Below are 15,707 nucleotides of genomic sequence, written 5' to 3' on the forward strand. Positions count from 1 at the left end.
GCTGAGAAAAGCAGTCTAGTGATTGATTGCTGTAGTTCCCTAGGAGAACTATGAAAAAAACAAAAAAACAAAAAAAAAAAAAAGGCACAAAAAAAACAGAATAGAATTAATATATGGCACCTAGGGGTGCACCGAAATGAAAATTCTGGTCTGAAACCGAAAATTCAGGATGCCCTTGACCGAAACCGCCTTTTTGCCCAAATACTTTTTTTAAGTAAAAAAAAAAAAGGAAAGTGAATTAAAATATAAAGTTAAACAGATACATAGATATTATACACACAATGCCACCCAAAGTGGTTATTTTAAAAAAAAATGTCTCCCCCCCCCTCCCTTGTCACTCTCATTCTACCCCCCCCCCTCCCTTGTCACTCTCATTTTACACCCCCCCCCCCTTGTCACTCATTTTACACCCCCCCCCCATGTCACTCATTTTACACCCCCCCCCTTGTCACTCATTTTACCCCCCCCCTTGTCACTCATTTTACACCCCCCCCCCCTTGTCACTCATTTTACACCCCCCCCCCCTTGTCACTCATTTTACACCCCCCCCCCCTTGTCTCTCATTTTACACCCCCCCCCTGTCACTCTCATTTTACACCCCCCCCCCTGTCACTCTCATTTTACACCCCCCCCCCTGTCACTCTCATTTTACCCCCCCCTTGTCACTCTCATTTTACACCCCCCCCCTTGTCACTCTCATTTTACACCCCCCCCCCCCTTGTCACTCTCATTTTACACCCCCCCCCCCTTGTCACTCTCATTTTACACCCCCCCCCCCCCCCCTTGTCACTCTCATTTTACACCTCTAATGTAGCGTGGCCGAGCTCTGTTCGGTCCGCGGTACAGGAGCATTTTTTTTCTTGTACCCGGCCGGACTGAAAGGAAGTGCACACTAAGTGAGCACTTCCTGTCAGTCCGGCCGGGTACAGGAAACAAAAGCTCCTGTACCGCGGAACGAACAGAGCTCGGCCACGCTACACTAACAACAGCAGTAGCACAGAGCAGACACAGCAGGCTGCGCAGCACTGAGCCGGAGATTCTTTAGAGCGGCAAGCGTTTAGGAGGCACAGCATGAGGGGCGCCGCCGGCCGGCCGCCCGAACGAACGTATATAACCAACCATATTTTCTGCCGATATGTACCAATATCGGCCGAAATGGATTAGGCCCATTTTCGGCCGCCGGAATTTCGGTGCACCCCAAACAAAACAAAACTGCAGTACACCAAAATGCTACTCACCTCCCCCGAGCAGCTCCATCGGTACCATTCTGTTCAAGATGTAAAGAGTCCTTAGAAAAAACATCCTGATGTCCAGTTAAAGATGTGATGTGCCGATCTGATGGGAAGGGACGAGAGCTGGGTCTGTTAACGTGGACATCAACTAATGGTACGATGGTTGTAGTTCCACCCTCAGCAGTTCTTTCTGAAGAGTTTGGAGATGACCGGAATTGAGGCTTCCCACTAATGAAAGACAGAAAATAAATAAAAATCAACATTACATTCTGCAAGCCAACAGAAGTCCACATCAAGGACCAGAAATAGATGCCATTACTAATCCTTGAACATGAACTGCATGAATAAAAAACCTCAAATATTTAGAATGGAGATGAGATCTAAGGCAGCTTTCACGCTGAGTTTGATTAGGGATTGTGAGGTAAAACCAAGTGTGGGTCAAAAACACAGAGGTGGAAATCTTCCCATTATACCTCAATTCTGTATAGGCTCCACCTTTGGTTTTTGCATAGAATCACTGATGGAAATCCCTGTCCAAGCACTGGCTGTGTGTAATTTGCCTAAAGGGCCCTTTACACGGGCCGAGAATCCAAAACTTAATCTGGCAGTGTAAGGGTATTTTCACATTAGCGGCAGCGGACTCCAGCAGGCTGTTCTGGCGGGTGAACAGCCTGTCGTATCTGTCCTGCCGCTAGTTTATGTGTGCCCCTAGACTGCCGCTCTGTCCCCATTGACTATAATGGGAGCGGGGCGGAGTTCCTGTGGTGGCACAGCGAGAGGCTGCCGGACTAAAAGTACTGCATGCAGTACTTAGTCCGGCTGCCTCATGCCGTGCCGCCGCAACTCCGCCCTTATTATAGTCAGTGGGGACGGAGCGGCAGTCCGGGGGCACACGTGAACTAGCGGCAGGACGGATCGGACAGGCTGTTCACCCGTTTACCGGCAGCAGATGATACCGTGTAAACATGACCTGATGCTGGCAAACAACTAGTCAGTAGGACGAAGAGCGATGGCATTAGTGATCACTTCACCATACTCTGGAGGAGATCACTACATGGAAATACAGCAGTCTCTTCCATCAGGGAGTAGCAGATTGTCGGGAAGGAACGCTCCCTTCCTGACAATCTGTTGCTCTGTCGTCCTGTGTAAAGGGACCTTAACACAATCATGACATGATCACCCATAAACAAGCCTAAATCCTATTCAGGTTGACAAATATCTTTTGGGTGCAAAAGCTGTAAAATAAAGCAAATGTCCATAAACTGCACACCCACAATATTATGAATGTCTGATGTGCTCTAGGTCTACATCCCCATTTACATTCCTCTTATAGTTTGCATGCAACAAAAATTATATTTAAAACCAATCACATGCACAACTTTTTGAACCAGAAAAGCTCTTAGCAGTAATGGCTTCTCTCCCTAAACGATTTGAAAGAAGCTGAAAAGAATGAGAAATTGATTACACATGCACACCTACCATTAAGGCCTCATGCACACGGCTGTTTGGGTCCGCATCCGAGCCGCCGTTTTTTGCGGCTCAGATGCGGACCCATTCACCTCAATGGGGCCGCAAAAGATGCCGGAACGGCCGCGTGCATGAGGCATAAGTGACACAGAATAAGGCGGCCCATGAATTATCATCATCCTCCATATACACACCTAAAGAGGTTGTACCATATATGATATGTATTGCCCACCCCACTGATCACTAGAAAGGTGGTCCTGAACCCCCATAGAAGAGGCCGATGCAGCTCAATAGGAACTAGCATTTAGGGGTGACAACAAGAACAGTACGACCGCTGTACCCTGGAAGGGGAGCCATGGAAACCATTCACATATGCAAACTGAATAAAGGGCATACCCAAAACCACAAGGAGGCAAGGCTGATGCTGTCACCGTAGATGGTAGAGGCAATGAACAACCTGTGAAGGAAAGAAAGCACGTAGCCAGCACCATAGAAATCAGCAGGTTATGCCATGCACAGAAAACCGTACTAATACTCACGAGAAGTGAGCAAACCCACCAGCTGCAGCAGGTCATGTTACTGGCAGATGACATTCGCATCCATCCGCAAAACCTGCAGCTCGGATGCAGGCCAAAACAGCCATGTGCATGAGGCCTAAGAAAGATGGAAAATGCGATAGGATAGACAGCTTCCAGAGGTAGTGAATTACTCCGCTGACGGAAAAGAGGGGAACCCAACAATGTCTACAGGGTCCACTGGTAGTATAAGCACTACTGATTGTGCAACTACTCCGCCAATGGAAGGAGGGTAATGCTACAGGATCTACAGTATGCAATTGTGGTGCACCTAATCCACCTATAGAAGGGGGAAAATCCAAAAGGAGACATGATATCCAGTATTAGTGCAATTACTCCGCCTGCGGAGGGGGGAACGCAACATGACGTATGGTATCCGGTGGAAGTGCAGTTACCCACCTAATGAAGGAGAGTAATGCGATAGTCTGTATAGGAATCAGAGGTAGTGCAACTACTCTATGCAAAGAGAATACCACAAAATTTACAGTAACCGGAGTAAGTGCAAATACTCCTACTACGGAAGGAGGGTAAGGCTACAGGCTGTACAGTATCCAGTGCAAGTGCAATTACTCAACCTATGGAAGGAGGGTAATCCTACAGGACGTCCGGTATGCAGTGGTGGTGTAAATAGTCCGCCTATGGAAAGAGGACAATGCTAGAGAGTGATGATACAGAATGAATAGAATCAAGAGGCAAGTGCAACACTCAGTCAATTGAAAAAGGAGGGTAATGCTACAGGCTGAACAGCACTCAATGGAAGGGCATGTACTCCGCCCATGGAAGGAGGGTAAAACTAAAGGCTGTACGGTATCCAGTGGTAGTGCCATTATTTTGCCTATGGAAGTAGGCTAATGCTATAGGCTGCACAGAATCCAGTGGCAGAGCCATTACTCTGCCTATGGAAAGGGAATGGTACGGACTGTACGGTACCCAAAGGAAGTGCTATTACCCCGTCTATGGAAGCTGTGTAATGCTTCAGGCTGTACAGTACCCAGTGGAAGTGCAATTACTCAGCCTATGGAAGGATGGTAATGTGATAGGCTGTACAGTATCCAGTGTTAGTGCCATTATTCTGCCTATGGAAGGAAGACCATGCTATGGGCTGTACAGTATCCAGTGGTAGTGCAAGTACTCTGCCTATGGAGGAAGGGTAATGCTGCAGACTACTGTATCAAGTGAAAATGCAATTACTCTGCCTAAATTAGGGCAATGCCAAAGGCAGTACAGCTAGCATCCCAGACCTATGTATCCAGCGGTAGTGCGAACATCCAGCTGTAGTGGTAAGAACTATGGAATGGCGGTGGGAACTAAGTCCAGAACAGGACCAGATGGCTCAAATGGGTTATTATATATAGTTTTTAATTACATACAGCTCAAATCTAAAACCCCCAGCTGTCTCTGGTGTGAGGAAGAAACAGCGCAAACATTTCATGTTTTGAAGATACAGCCTTATGTAGGCAGCAGAGTCGGGGCAGAAATACATGGAGGGAGCAGGAGCGCAAACCTGCGACATACCCCAGCTGGACAATAAAACCAGCAGGGAGCTAGGGAACTGCCATGGGGAAGGGGGGGGGTAAGCCGCAGAGAAACCAGGGCCTCGAATACCAGCAGCCCTGCCAGAAGACATGGACCGGAAGGCTGGGAATAAAGCAGAAGGTGGCCTGACATGAAGTCTCCCCTATATGCTGGGGAGGGAGACCTACCGAAACTGAGGCCTCAGGGGAAGGTAAGCAGGCCTCCGTGGGGGATTTTCACACGGGAAAACTTGAGAAGGGGGTGAGAGGAGGAATGGGAATGGTGCTGTGGGGACTGAGAGAATACTCACCCGTCTGGCGTTTTCTGCCCACCAGGCTCTAGCCAGGTCACCAGCTTCGGTGTGTTATCCCTTGGTGAGATTAGCTACACTGGTAACAGAGGGGACTTAGAGGCCGGACCTGGTGAGCCGAAAGCTGGTGGGATAAAGAGGCTTTAGGAACCTCTGGTCCTCCTTGCCTTCTGGAGACTGGGAACGAGCAGCGGGCTTGAGGACCCCCTGGACTCCCGTCTCTTGGGTGAGAACGCAGGCAGCTTGGAGACTGCCATCAGCCCAGCTATAAAAGTATAAAAAAAAGTAAAAAAATAATAAAATAATCTGCAGACCTGCAAAGCAAAGAGGTTTGCCTCCTACGGACACCAAGCTAAAACAGATTAGCTCAGTGTCTGTAGGAGGGGTATAGCTGAGGGGAGAAGCCAAAATTTTTTTTGCTTAGTGTTGCCTCCTAGTGGCAGCAGCTATACACCCATGGTCTTTTCTGTGTCCCCCAATGATACGAGCGAGAAATATGACTTTTGTATCATACGATCATCACCAACCACATCTAGTGATTAACCACTAATAAAACTTATGTTGGGTTCATCTCAAAAGAAAAAAATCCGCACAACTTCATTTGGCAGGGCAGGTACAGAACCGTCGCAGCTGCAACTTGTACTGCGTTGGAAAGCAGCAAAACACAAGTTCTATCCACGCAAGCAAAAATTACTGCAGACGCTGGATATTAGTGCAATGTCCGCTTCATGACCCTAAATGAACCTACAAATTACTGTCAGAAATGAGAAGCGAGCCGAACCATTCCAGAAAGCTCCCATCAGACGGCTTTACACAAAAGCAGCAGGCACTGCTAAAGCAAGCTCCCTTTGTCTGTACAGCTGAATTTCAATCCTGTGTGCAGATGAATAACTGGCCCTTTCCAGTAAAGCTGGGATCTGTTGTCAACAATTCCAATAAAAATGTATTTCGGTTAGGGGTGGGCGATATGGCCTAAAATCTATATTGCGATATAATTTTAAGCATGTGCGATATATTGTTTTCTATATTGGAGGCCAATATTGGAGGCCAATATTAAGGAGGCCAATATTAACTATTGGCCTCCTTAAGGGCTAGAACCCTTGTCATATTCACCCTAATAGAGCTCTATTAGGGTGAATAGGACTTTACACTCTCCCTGCTGCCCTGTGCATAGTGCACACAACAGCAGGGAGCTGACCATGGCGGCAGCCTCTGATCTGCCCCCCAGCCTCTGATCTGCCCCCCAGCCTCTGATCTGCCCCCCAGCCTCTGATCTGCCCCCCAGCCTCTGATCTGCCCCCCAGCCTCTGATCTGCCCCCTCTGGTAACGCAAACCCCCCCCTCCCTCCCCAGTATTAATCATTGGTGGCAGTTTGCAGTTCCGATCGGAGCCCCAGCAGTGTAATGCTGGGGCTCCGATCGGTTACCATGGCAGCCAGGAGTCACGCTGCTTAAGTCCTGGCTGCCATGGTATGTTAGTGAGCAGAGCATTATACTCACGTGCGCTGTGGCCGCCGGTCGCTCCTTCTCATAGGTCTGTGCGGCGCATTGCTAATGCTGTAAGCATTAGCTATCCGCCGCACAGACAGAAGAAGGAGCGACCGCCGGCCACAGTGCACGTGAGTATAATGCGCTGCTCTCTGCTCACTAACATACCATGGCAGCCAGGACTTCAGCAGCGTGACTCCTGGCTGCCATGGTAACCGATCGGAACTGCAAACTGCCACCAATGATGGGGGGGGGGGGGGGGGGACCCTGAGGGATATGGCCGGCACATTCATTGGTAGTGCAGTGGCCACAGTCCCTCCCCTCCTCCTCCTCGGTCCTCATTGGTGTTCAGCGGCAGCCGCGCACAGTGGGGAGGGAGGGACTCCCTCCTCCTTCCGCTGTGCTGGCCGGCTCAGAACATGGTGCGCGCGATCATATCGCGGTCCGGAGATATAGGCGATATGGCGAAAATCCATATCGTGGCCCAAAATCATATCGCATATCGCCTATATCGCCCACCCCTAATTTCGGTACTCGTGCAACGCTCACGTACAGACCTTTAGAAGCAATATCCAAAACTCAATGGGAGAGGTTACATCACAGTTCTGCAATACATCCATAGGCCATTACCACTTATGTCATTTGGCCATATTATGGATTTGTAGACCAAAAGGCACAGATTTCATTTTATTTCTTAAAAATACTCAAGTGTGAAAGCGCGGAGCTTGTACCTACCGGTTTCTATGAAAAGGTCGACCTATACTTAAAGCAGCATTTGTTTTGTAAGAGCCTGAAGAATTAAAACCATTAACATAACCGCCATTTGGAAACGGAGCCTGAGGAGAAAACAAAATAAAAAGTACAAACATTAGTATTCGGTGAGTTGGAGAATCTCTAAAAAAGTGAGACAACCAAGTTATTGATAACTAGAAATGTCAGTGTGGTTTATGATGTTGGAGACGTGTGTTTTGTCTTTGGTACACTGAAAGAAAAACACATTGTTAGGCCTCATGCTCACGACACTACGTCTTTTGCGGTCTGCAAAAAAACACGGATGATGTCTTTTGCGGAATGAAACAGCTGGCCCCTAACAGAACAGTACTATCCTTGTCCGTATAATAGGACATGTTTTACTCCATGTGCATTCCATTCCGTAAGGAAATAACTGTTTTTTGCGGACCCATTGAAATTAATGGTTCCGTATATGGAAAAAATAAAAACACGGAAAGAATACGTTAGTTTGCGTGAGCCCTTAAAAGGGGTTGTCAAAATTTTCTAAAGAAACTGAACACCGCAGCAGTAACACGCTGTCAATGTGAAGTCATTGCTGCAGCTTGGTCTACACAGCCTGGACGGGAGAATTTGAGCAACTGCGCAAGATCAATTAATGGTTTATTCTTTATTTTTAAACAATTAAACAACCCGAGTGATGTCCAGACAACTCCTCTAAAATGGCTATGTCCAAAACAGGGGGTAACAAACAAGTGGCCCCTGAGGCAATTATCGGCAACCCGCATCTGAGGGGACAGCTGTTTAGTGGGCCATGAGAGCCAATGGCTCCCCATCCTCACCAAAGGGTGCAGGCCACTAGGATTGAAGCCTATGAGGCAGTACACCTCCTGCATCGGGTCTTTTGCAGTATGATGGCATGATCACAAATTCCTGACTCCTGATTCAAGCATTTGTGATTACATCATTACGCTGCCAGAGACACAGCGCACATGGTTATAGTGATTTTACTAAAGGGCCATAAGGAACACTGTGGCAGGGGGCTTTATAACAAACACTATAGCAAAAACAGATAGTGAACATAGTAATCAAGGCCCTCAGATCTCATAATCTTACAATCACAGAGATGGCCCAGCATTCATTCACTGAGAGGCATAAAAAAAGCCTTTCTACTTCAGGGACCAGAAATGGAAGCCATCCCTGGTGTCTGAATCTGTAGATTAAAACCAAATCTACAAAAAGAATTTAACAATCTCATGTAAATGAACGTGGACCTTTTTCTCTCAAGGCGCATGTTCTCATCACTGGGCCACACTTAACACACACTGACATTCAGTTATTATGTATGGCTACTTACCAGTGGTGTTTCAAAGTAAGGTGCTGGGTTTGGAGACCATGTCTGAGGCACAAGGTTATAGAGTGAATACTGTTGATGAGGACTATATACAGGCTGCATAAAGAGTGGAGAATGAAACTGTGCTTGTGTCTGAACGGGCTGACTGTACACATTCGAGTCCACCGTTCGATATCCATTCTTCGCAAAGAACGTGTTGATGGCTTTTATCCTTGCCTGGAGGATGGAAAAACAAGCAGCAGTGTTGAGACTGACACCCAACCTGTAAGGCTCTGTTCACATCTTCACTGCTCCATCGAAGGAGCGGAACAATAAAAAGATAACAGTGGCAGATCTGTTCCTTGACCAACAGTGCCCGACAGACCTCACTGCCTATAACAGCGCTGTGTTGCGTTTCCGTCATAATTTCCATAATTTTACTGGGAAAACAAAACAGTGCTGCATTCTGCATGATTTTGTCCAGTATCACTTTCTGATCACACAGATGTGAACACCCCATAGGTTAAGGTAACAATTTTAGAATCTGATTAATGAGAAGAATGGAATAGTGGCCCTGTAGTCAGATAGCTACCCCCTTCTCTGCAGTCAGCCTAACTTTAGAACCGTAATACTAAGCCACGGCTGACATTCTGTGTGCTACTGGGACTGTCAGGCAGTATGTAATTAACAAGACTGCCTGAGACGGTGCTGGTCTTCAGAGCACATTGGGCATTGAAATAAAAAAATAAAAAAAAAATTAATAAGTTGGCAGTGGAAAAGTTAAATAGAAAAGTGTGTGTATAATATATAAAAATCATATAGTAACCAGTAAAAGGAAAAAAATGATCTTACCATTATTGGCTTGTCCTGAAATGTTTTAACTTCTTCCCTTAAATATTTAAAAGCCTGTGGGTGTGAGAATAGTGTTGTGTAGTGAGTATACACAAAGACAACAAGCTACCAGAAATTGTGGTGTAGTATTTTATAATATTAAATTAACGTTTGCAATATTGACTATAAATTGCTGTATTTTACAAGCATTATTTACGGAGCCACATACTCCGGATATGTCCTCAATGTCGGCAGGAGTCCGACCCCAGCACTTTGTCCATCAGCAGTTTGAAGAGAACGCAGTGCTCATGTTGCTTTCTCTTCACCATTTACCTGCTCGCCATCGATGGCGCAGTGGTAAGCAGGTCGAATTACAGTTCCTCCGTCCCATTCACTTCAATGGGAAGGAGCAGTTCCACTCAGTTTGTTCCTTCCCATTGAAGTAAATGGGACCGAGGAGGAGATGTAATTACACCTGTAATTAAAACAGTGAAGAGAATGCAGCTCTCTTTCAGGTTTCAAACAGCTGATCTGCAGGGGTGTTGGAAGTTGATAGGTCATCAATATAAGAAACCGGCCAACCCTTTTAACACGGTTATTTAAAAAAAAAAAAAAAAAAAAAAAAAAAAAAAAAAGGTTCATCAAGTTCCACCAAGAAATAGGCGGGGAAGTGCCATTTCTTTTGATAGATGTTTCTACTAAGCCTTCTCATCTACCCAGGTAGTATTCTGTTTAGATACAACTCATTGACCCATTAAACTGGCATATCTTATGTCACTCTCTGTAACGAAGATTATCTATTTTTGCAGACAGAGCACTGCATAAATTTGTGGCATTTTGGAAACCCAACACCTAACATTAGCAAGTGCAGATATGTGGCTAAATTTGTGACATTTTCAGGTATTCATCTTAAAACTATTAAGGCCAGTTTAATCAGATTATTACAGGAGCACTTTCCCAAGTGTGCCGGCCCGACCATGGCTCTACTAACCCAAACTGTAAGCATCATAGATTCAGTTGAGCCTCCGTCGGATCAGAACTGACATACAGAGGCATTAGTGTACCTGGAATGCACGCATGTAAAACTGGCCTTAAACTGCAAAGAAACCTTAGAAACTATGCTTACTTTCCTTGTCACCTTGCAAATCTGGTTAATGACAAGAAATGCAGTCTTTGCAGTAACTGGTCTTACTTCACCATCTGCAACTTATTTGTTTGGGCAGATGTTTAATCACAACCTGGCATAAGTTGCTTCGTAAATGTGGGCCATGTTTTCCTACAGAAAGCGGACTACCAAAAGGTGACAGCCGCTTTCAGCATGTCACCCCCTGAGGCCTCAGATCCGACTCTAGTCAAGAATTTTGCAGTGGGAAGCTGCCGCTAACAGGGCTTACGAAAGGGCTCATCTTCATGAGAATCCATAGACGCACCCATATGCTGTACACTTGTAAACTATGGAAATATCCCGAAATAGAACCACACCCCATCTCACCTGTTGTGCATCAGTGTCAGACTGGAATGTAACATACCAGTTATTGTTGTGAGCAAACTCACAACTTATCACTTTTGGACAATTTTCATTATCGAATAGTGCTTTAACCTCCTGTAAGATACCAAAGTGATAGTTAGATGTTAAATATCCAATCATGGGAGGATTAAAAGTAGTAATATAATCATGTCTGCCAAGGGAGGTTGCAGAAATATATCTTTCCCGTCCGTATAAATGGGGTTTTCAGAAAACCAGAAACAACCCCAGTCAGATATTACTGTGTGGCTGCATGGGCCGTAGCAGGCTCTAATTAGGCTATTAAGACCGCACTGTTTTGTCAGTCTGCATTGTTCATGGCCGCACGGTAACCCTTACTCTTAATGAAACCTTTTCTCCCTCGCTCTTCTGTCTTATGTGCAATACACCCACCGACTCCACCTAATAGCACCAAATGCCGTACTCCGCAGTTCCATAGAAGTGAATTGTGCTCCATATGCATGCACACCACCGCTCACTCCATTCTCCTAGGGCAGTGATGGCGAACCTTTTACAGACAGAGTGGCTAAACTATAACCCAAAACCCACATATTTATCGCAAAGTGCCAACACGGCAATTACCCTGAATACTACAGTTCAATATAGTATATCTTCCATATCATTTTGCTATAATAGCCTGCCTACATTCACCACCACTGTCCTAGGGTATTCTGAGTCCTCTATTTTTGTGGGAGAAGGGCTTCAATCATTAGGACACAGATAGGAGATAAGTAGGAAAACCCCTGAAAGAAGAAAAAAGCTGGCAGCTACCTCTAAACTCAGGATTGCCTACATAACCAACAAAATGCACTTTAGGAACTAGCGCTGCAATATCCTAATTTTAGTCTGGGACTACATGGAGAAAACTGGATAAACCATGAAACATTATGCTCCTAGATTTAAAGGGATTCTGTCACAGATTTTCGATACAGAGCAGTTCATATCAGTCTCCTTTATTTAAAATAAACTAAATTTTATCCCCACTTGTCATTTTTATTTTATTTTTTTAAATGAAGACACATTTATATGATAATTACCTTCATAAGGTGCCCAAAGGGCTGTCCCACTGGCTGTTGGCACCCTGCCCCTCATCTTGGAGCCCAGTGCAGCCCCGCTGTTAATTATTCACTCCTGTTTTTGGCAGTGCACCGTAACCTCGTGCATCCTTCAATGTTACCGTCAGCAGCCTCATCTAGGGAAATCGTGCATGCGCCAGCTTTCTGCACAAAAAGCTGGCGCATGCACGATTCACCTGGATTGAAAAAAAAACGCAGAGGAGAGTAGCAAATAATTAACAGCAGGGCGTAGGTGGGGTCCAAGATAAGGGGCATAGCTGGGCTCCAACGGCAAGAGGAACAAGCGCCTTGGGCACCTTATGAAGGTAATTGACATAAATAAGCGTTTTACCAAAAATAAAATGACAGGTGGGGTAGACCGCTATATTTTTATTTAGATAAAGGAGACATATGATGAAATGAACAGCTCTGTATCGAAAATCTGACAATCCCTTTAAAAAAACAAAATGGCAGTCATCCTTGGGGTGTTGGAATTTTTGCAAAAGGTCTAGTCTAACTATGGTCGGGATTTTATGTGATTTTCAGTAGTGCAGCAATGAATTCCCCTCAATGTTGGCAAAAATCAGACCTTGCACAGTAAGGTGCGCAGAACCCCCCCCCCCTCAAAATACTACTAGACACTGAACAAAGAGGGGTGCAGAGATGGATTTGGTGTGGTAAAAGATACCCTAGCACAGGGCTCGACAAACCCCAGGCGCCAGGTCGCCATGGCGATCAGGAATTTTGTCCTGGCACCTGGGTATTTGCCCTCACATGGCAGCCCCTAGTAATCTGGGGCGCTCTCAGCACTCCGCCGCCTCTACGTGGACTTCCCGGACAGTCTGGCAGGGAAGGAGTTACCTGGATCCGCCGTGCCCGATCACTGTACGCTGCCTGCAGTACATGTGCGTGCGGTTCTGTATGCTGCCCGCGGTACATGTATACTTCAGGGTTACTAACAAGGGGTACAGTGCTTTTTTTTTAAAAAAAAAAAGTACATTTTTGGGGAGATTATGCCACTAAGTAATAACGTACTAAAATGCAAACATCTTTCTTTGCAACTTCTGAACTTATTTTCATTTTCTGATCATCAATGCAGCAAGAAAGTTTAGGTGATTTGTTAATGATCAACATGAATGGACCCTCTGAAGGAGTTTGATCCTGCAAAGGCTGTTGACTATTGGTACTAAAATTCAAAAATACAAGGCATGTTCATGGCCACAAAAAGCAAAGTGAAAAAAGATCCATTTCATAAAAATAATCTGGTATGTCACATAATATTTTCATTATCTTGTTAATACCCATGTTTGGTTCTAGACTACTTTATATGTTAAATTTAAGAGGTGTTTTTGTCACTGAAAATAATGCTTTATAAAAGGTTAAAAAAACAAAAAAAAAACCTGTTCCTAACTTTTCTAGCTGGCTCCTAGATTCCAAGGAAATTTGTCAAGCCCTGCCCTAGCAGGAATTTGTACCATGACAAGCTGGCAGGGTGATTTGTATAAAGTAGATAATTCACATCTGGATGGCAGAGACACTCTAAATATTAAGTAACCACATCAGCATTACTCCAGCAGATTCTGAGGCACTGTACCTCCACAGGAGTTGTTTCTGGGATTTCACGTAGAATTATTATACATCGCTTATGGTTTGGTCGCACTTTTTCTCCTTTTTCATCAACCTGTACCACAGGAGTAGCTAGGACAAAAATAGAAACGGTTATATAAGCATTACTGCCAATCTACAGCAAAATGTTACGTAGAAATAAAATGATAGAGTGCGACCAGCTAAATGTAGATGCCAACCAAAGATCACAAGCAGCACAAGAGCCGAAGTCCAAGCATTCCATGACCACAAGCCTAAGCACAGAGATGTGCCGAGATTAACAAAGGAAAAGCAAAGGTAACCAAACGCAAGGCTGTCACTACTTACAACGCAGAACTTCCACAATCAGGTCCATATCAGTGGTCAGCTTCTTTATTCCTTCCATGTTTGCTATTGTCCATATAGGTACAAACTGATCACTATCCATTTGTGACATCAAATATAAGTCTTTAGATAGGTTCTCTCTGCAGCAGAAAATATAAATATACCAACATTTAGATCATAAAAACAATTTCTTGCACCGACCACTAACGTAGCTAAACATAAGCTTTTTTGTAAAATGTCCCCAATACTTTTTGTAATGTACTTTAATGCATTTTTAATAGAGATATTTCTTCCCCCCCCCCCCCCCCCCCAAAGAGCACCTTTCCCTTTGCGCTTAAAATCCACCTTTCTCCACACTACTGACTTGTCAGCGATGTACGGAGAACGGACTATGCACTTTATAAATGGGGCTGCAGAGAACAGTACAGGCAGGAGTACATATTGCTGCTCCTGCCGGTGCCCCCCAGAGGCTTACTAAATGCTGGCATAGCACATTGGTACCCTGTAACCACGTACTATGCCAGGATTAGCTGAGCGGAGAAGGCTCTGGCCTGCTTTGCTAAGAGCAACCATGCAGGACTCTTAGCGAAGCAGGAACAGGCAGGAGCCTTCTCCGCTCAGCTAATCCTGGCATAGTACGTGGTTACAGTGTACCCATGTGCTATGCCAGCATTTAGTAAGCCTCGCGGGGGGACTCCATGGGCTGCATTCATAAACTGTACAGCCTATACTCCACTGAAGAGTCAGCGGTGTACAGAAGAGTGGATTTTAGGCTCACTTTAGGAGGGGATCTCTATTAAAAACGCATTAATAAAGTACAATTCAAAAAGTATAGGGGAATTTTACCAAAGACAAAAGTTTAGTTACTCTAATAGGTTAATACAAAAAACATTACTCAGCCTAGTTCTACTTACCTTGAAAAGCAAAATTCTAATTGTTTCTTAAGACATTCTTTCAGATCTTCGGCAGAAACAGCCTGTGGAACAGTTGAAGTGCTTTCACCTTCATGAAGAAAAGTAAAAGTCAATTTTTAAAACCCATACTGCGCGACAAGCTATGTGCAGATTTCATTACAGACACTCCACAGCGTGTGCAGGAGATTTAAAATCTCATCCATTTCACTGCCACTATAAAAACTATGGAGGACAGCAGTCTTTTTATGCCACTATGTGGCATTAAGTTGCAAATTACGGCACAAACTATATTTGCGCCATTTTAGAGGGTTTTGTGGAAGGGGACAGGGCTCAGCATGGCCCGCCAGTTTTACTACAACTTACACCAGAAACTCAAGTCTGCTCCTGTGAATTCTGTGCAAGCAAATGTGAAAAGTCTGCCTTATTATATTTTGTATTTAAATTAGTGCCACTAGTAACACTTATCCCCTATACACAGGATGGGGAACAAGTGTGATTGTTGGCAGTTCGACTGCCCGCGCATTCCTGTTATTTTTATACATCCACACCATTAATTTCTCTAGATTCCCAATATATTGTATGGAATATTAAATGGTACCATTAAAAAGTACAGCTTGTCCCACACACAAAAACAAAAAAAAAACACTAAGTTACATGAATGGAAAAAATAAAATAAAATTATGGCTCTTGGATAACAGAGTAAAAACAAACATGAAAAAAAAAAATGGCTGCAGCAAGGTTAATGAGATGGTTAGGGGGATAAAATAGTTAACTATTTATATAAAGTTGGAGTACTCATTTCAA

At 44.8% G+C, this 15,707-nt stretch overlaps 1 protein-coding gene across 1 annotated transcript in view; it reads right to left on the reverse strand.

The window, feature by feature from the left end:
* The window catches only part of LARP4 (La ribonucleoprotein 4), a 41,532-nt gene that overhangs the window by 11,735 nt on the left and 14,090 nt on the right, over positions 1-15,707 (reverse strand). The window contains exons 4-11 of the mRNA XM_044285073.1: positions 14,904-14,991; positions 13,993-14,129; positions 13,655-13,758; positions 10,973-11,083; positions 9,502-9,555; positions 8,674-8,886; positions 7,323-7,423; positions 1,239-1,460 (exon numbers count right to left, since the gene is read on the reverse strand). Coding sequence (XP_044141008.1) covers positions 1,239-1,460; positions 7,323-7,423; positions 8,674-8,886; positions 9,502-9,555; positions 10,973-11,083; positions 13,655-13,758; positions 13,993-14,129; positions 14,904-14,991 — 1,030 coding nt within the window. The remainder of the gene's footprint in view (positions 1-1,238; positions 1,461-7,322; positions 7,424-8,673; positions 8,887-9,501; positions 9,556-10,972; positions 11,084-13,654; positions 13,759-13,992; positions 14,130-14,903; positions 14,992-15,707) is intronic.

Source organism: Bufo gargarizans, chromosome 3 (genome assembly GCF_014858855.1).
Source record: "Bufo gargarizans isolate SCDJY-AF-19 chromosome 3, ASM1485885v1, whole genome shotgun sequence".
NCBI lineage: Eukaryota > Metazoa > Chordata > Amphibia > Anura > Bufonidae > Bufo > Bufo gargarizans.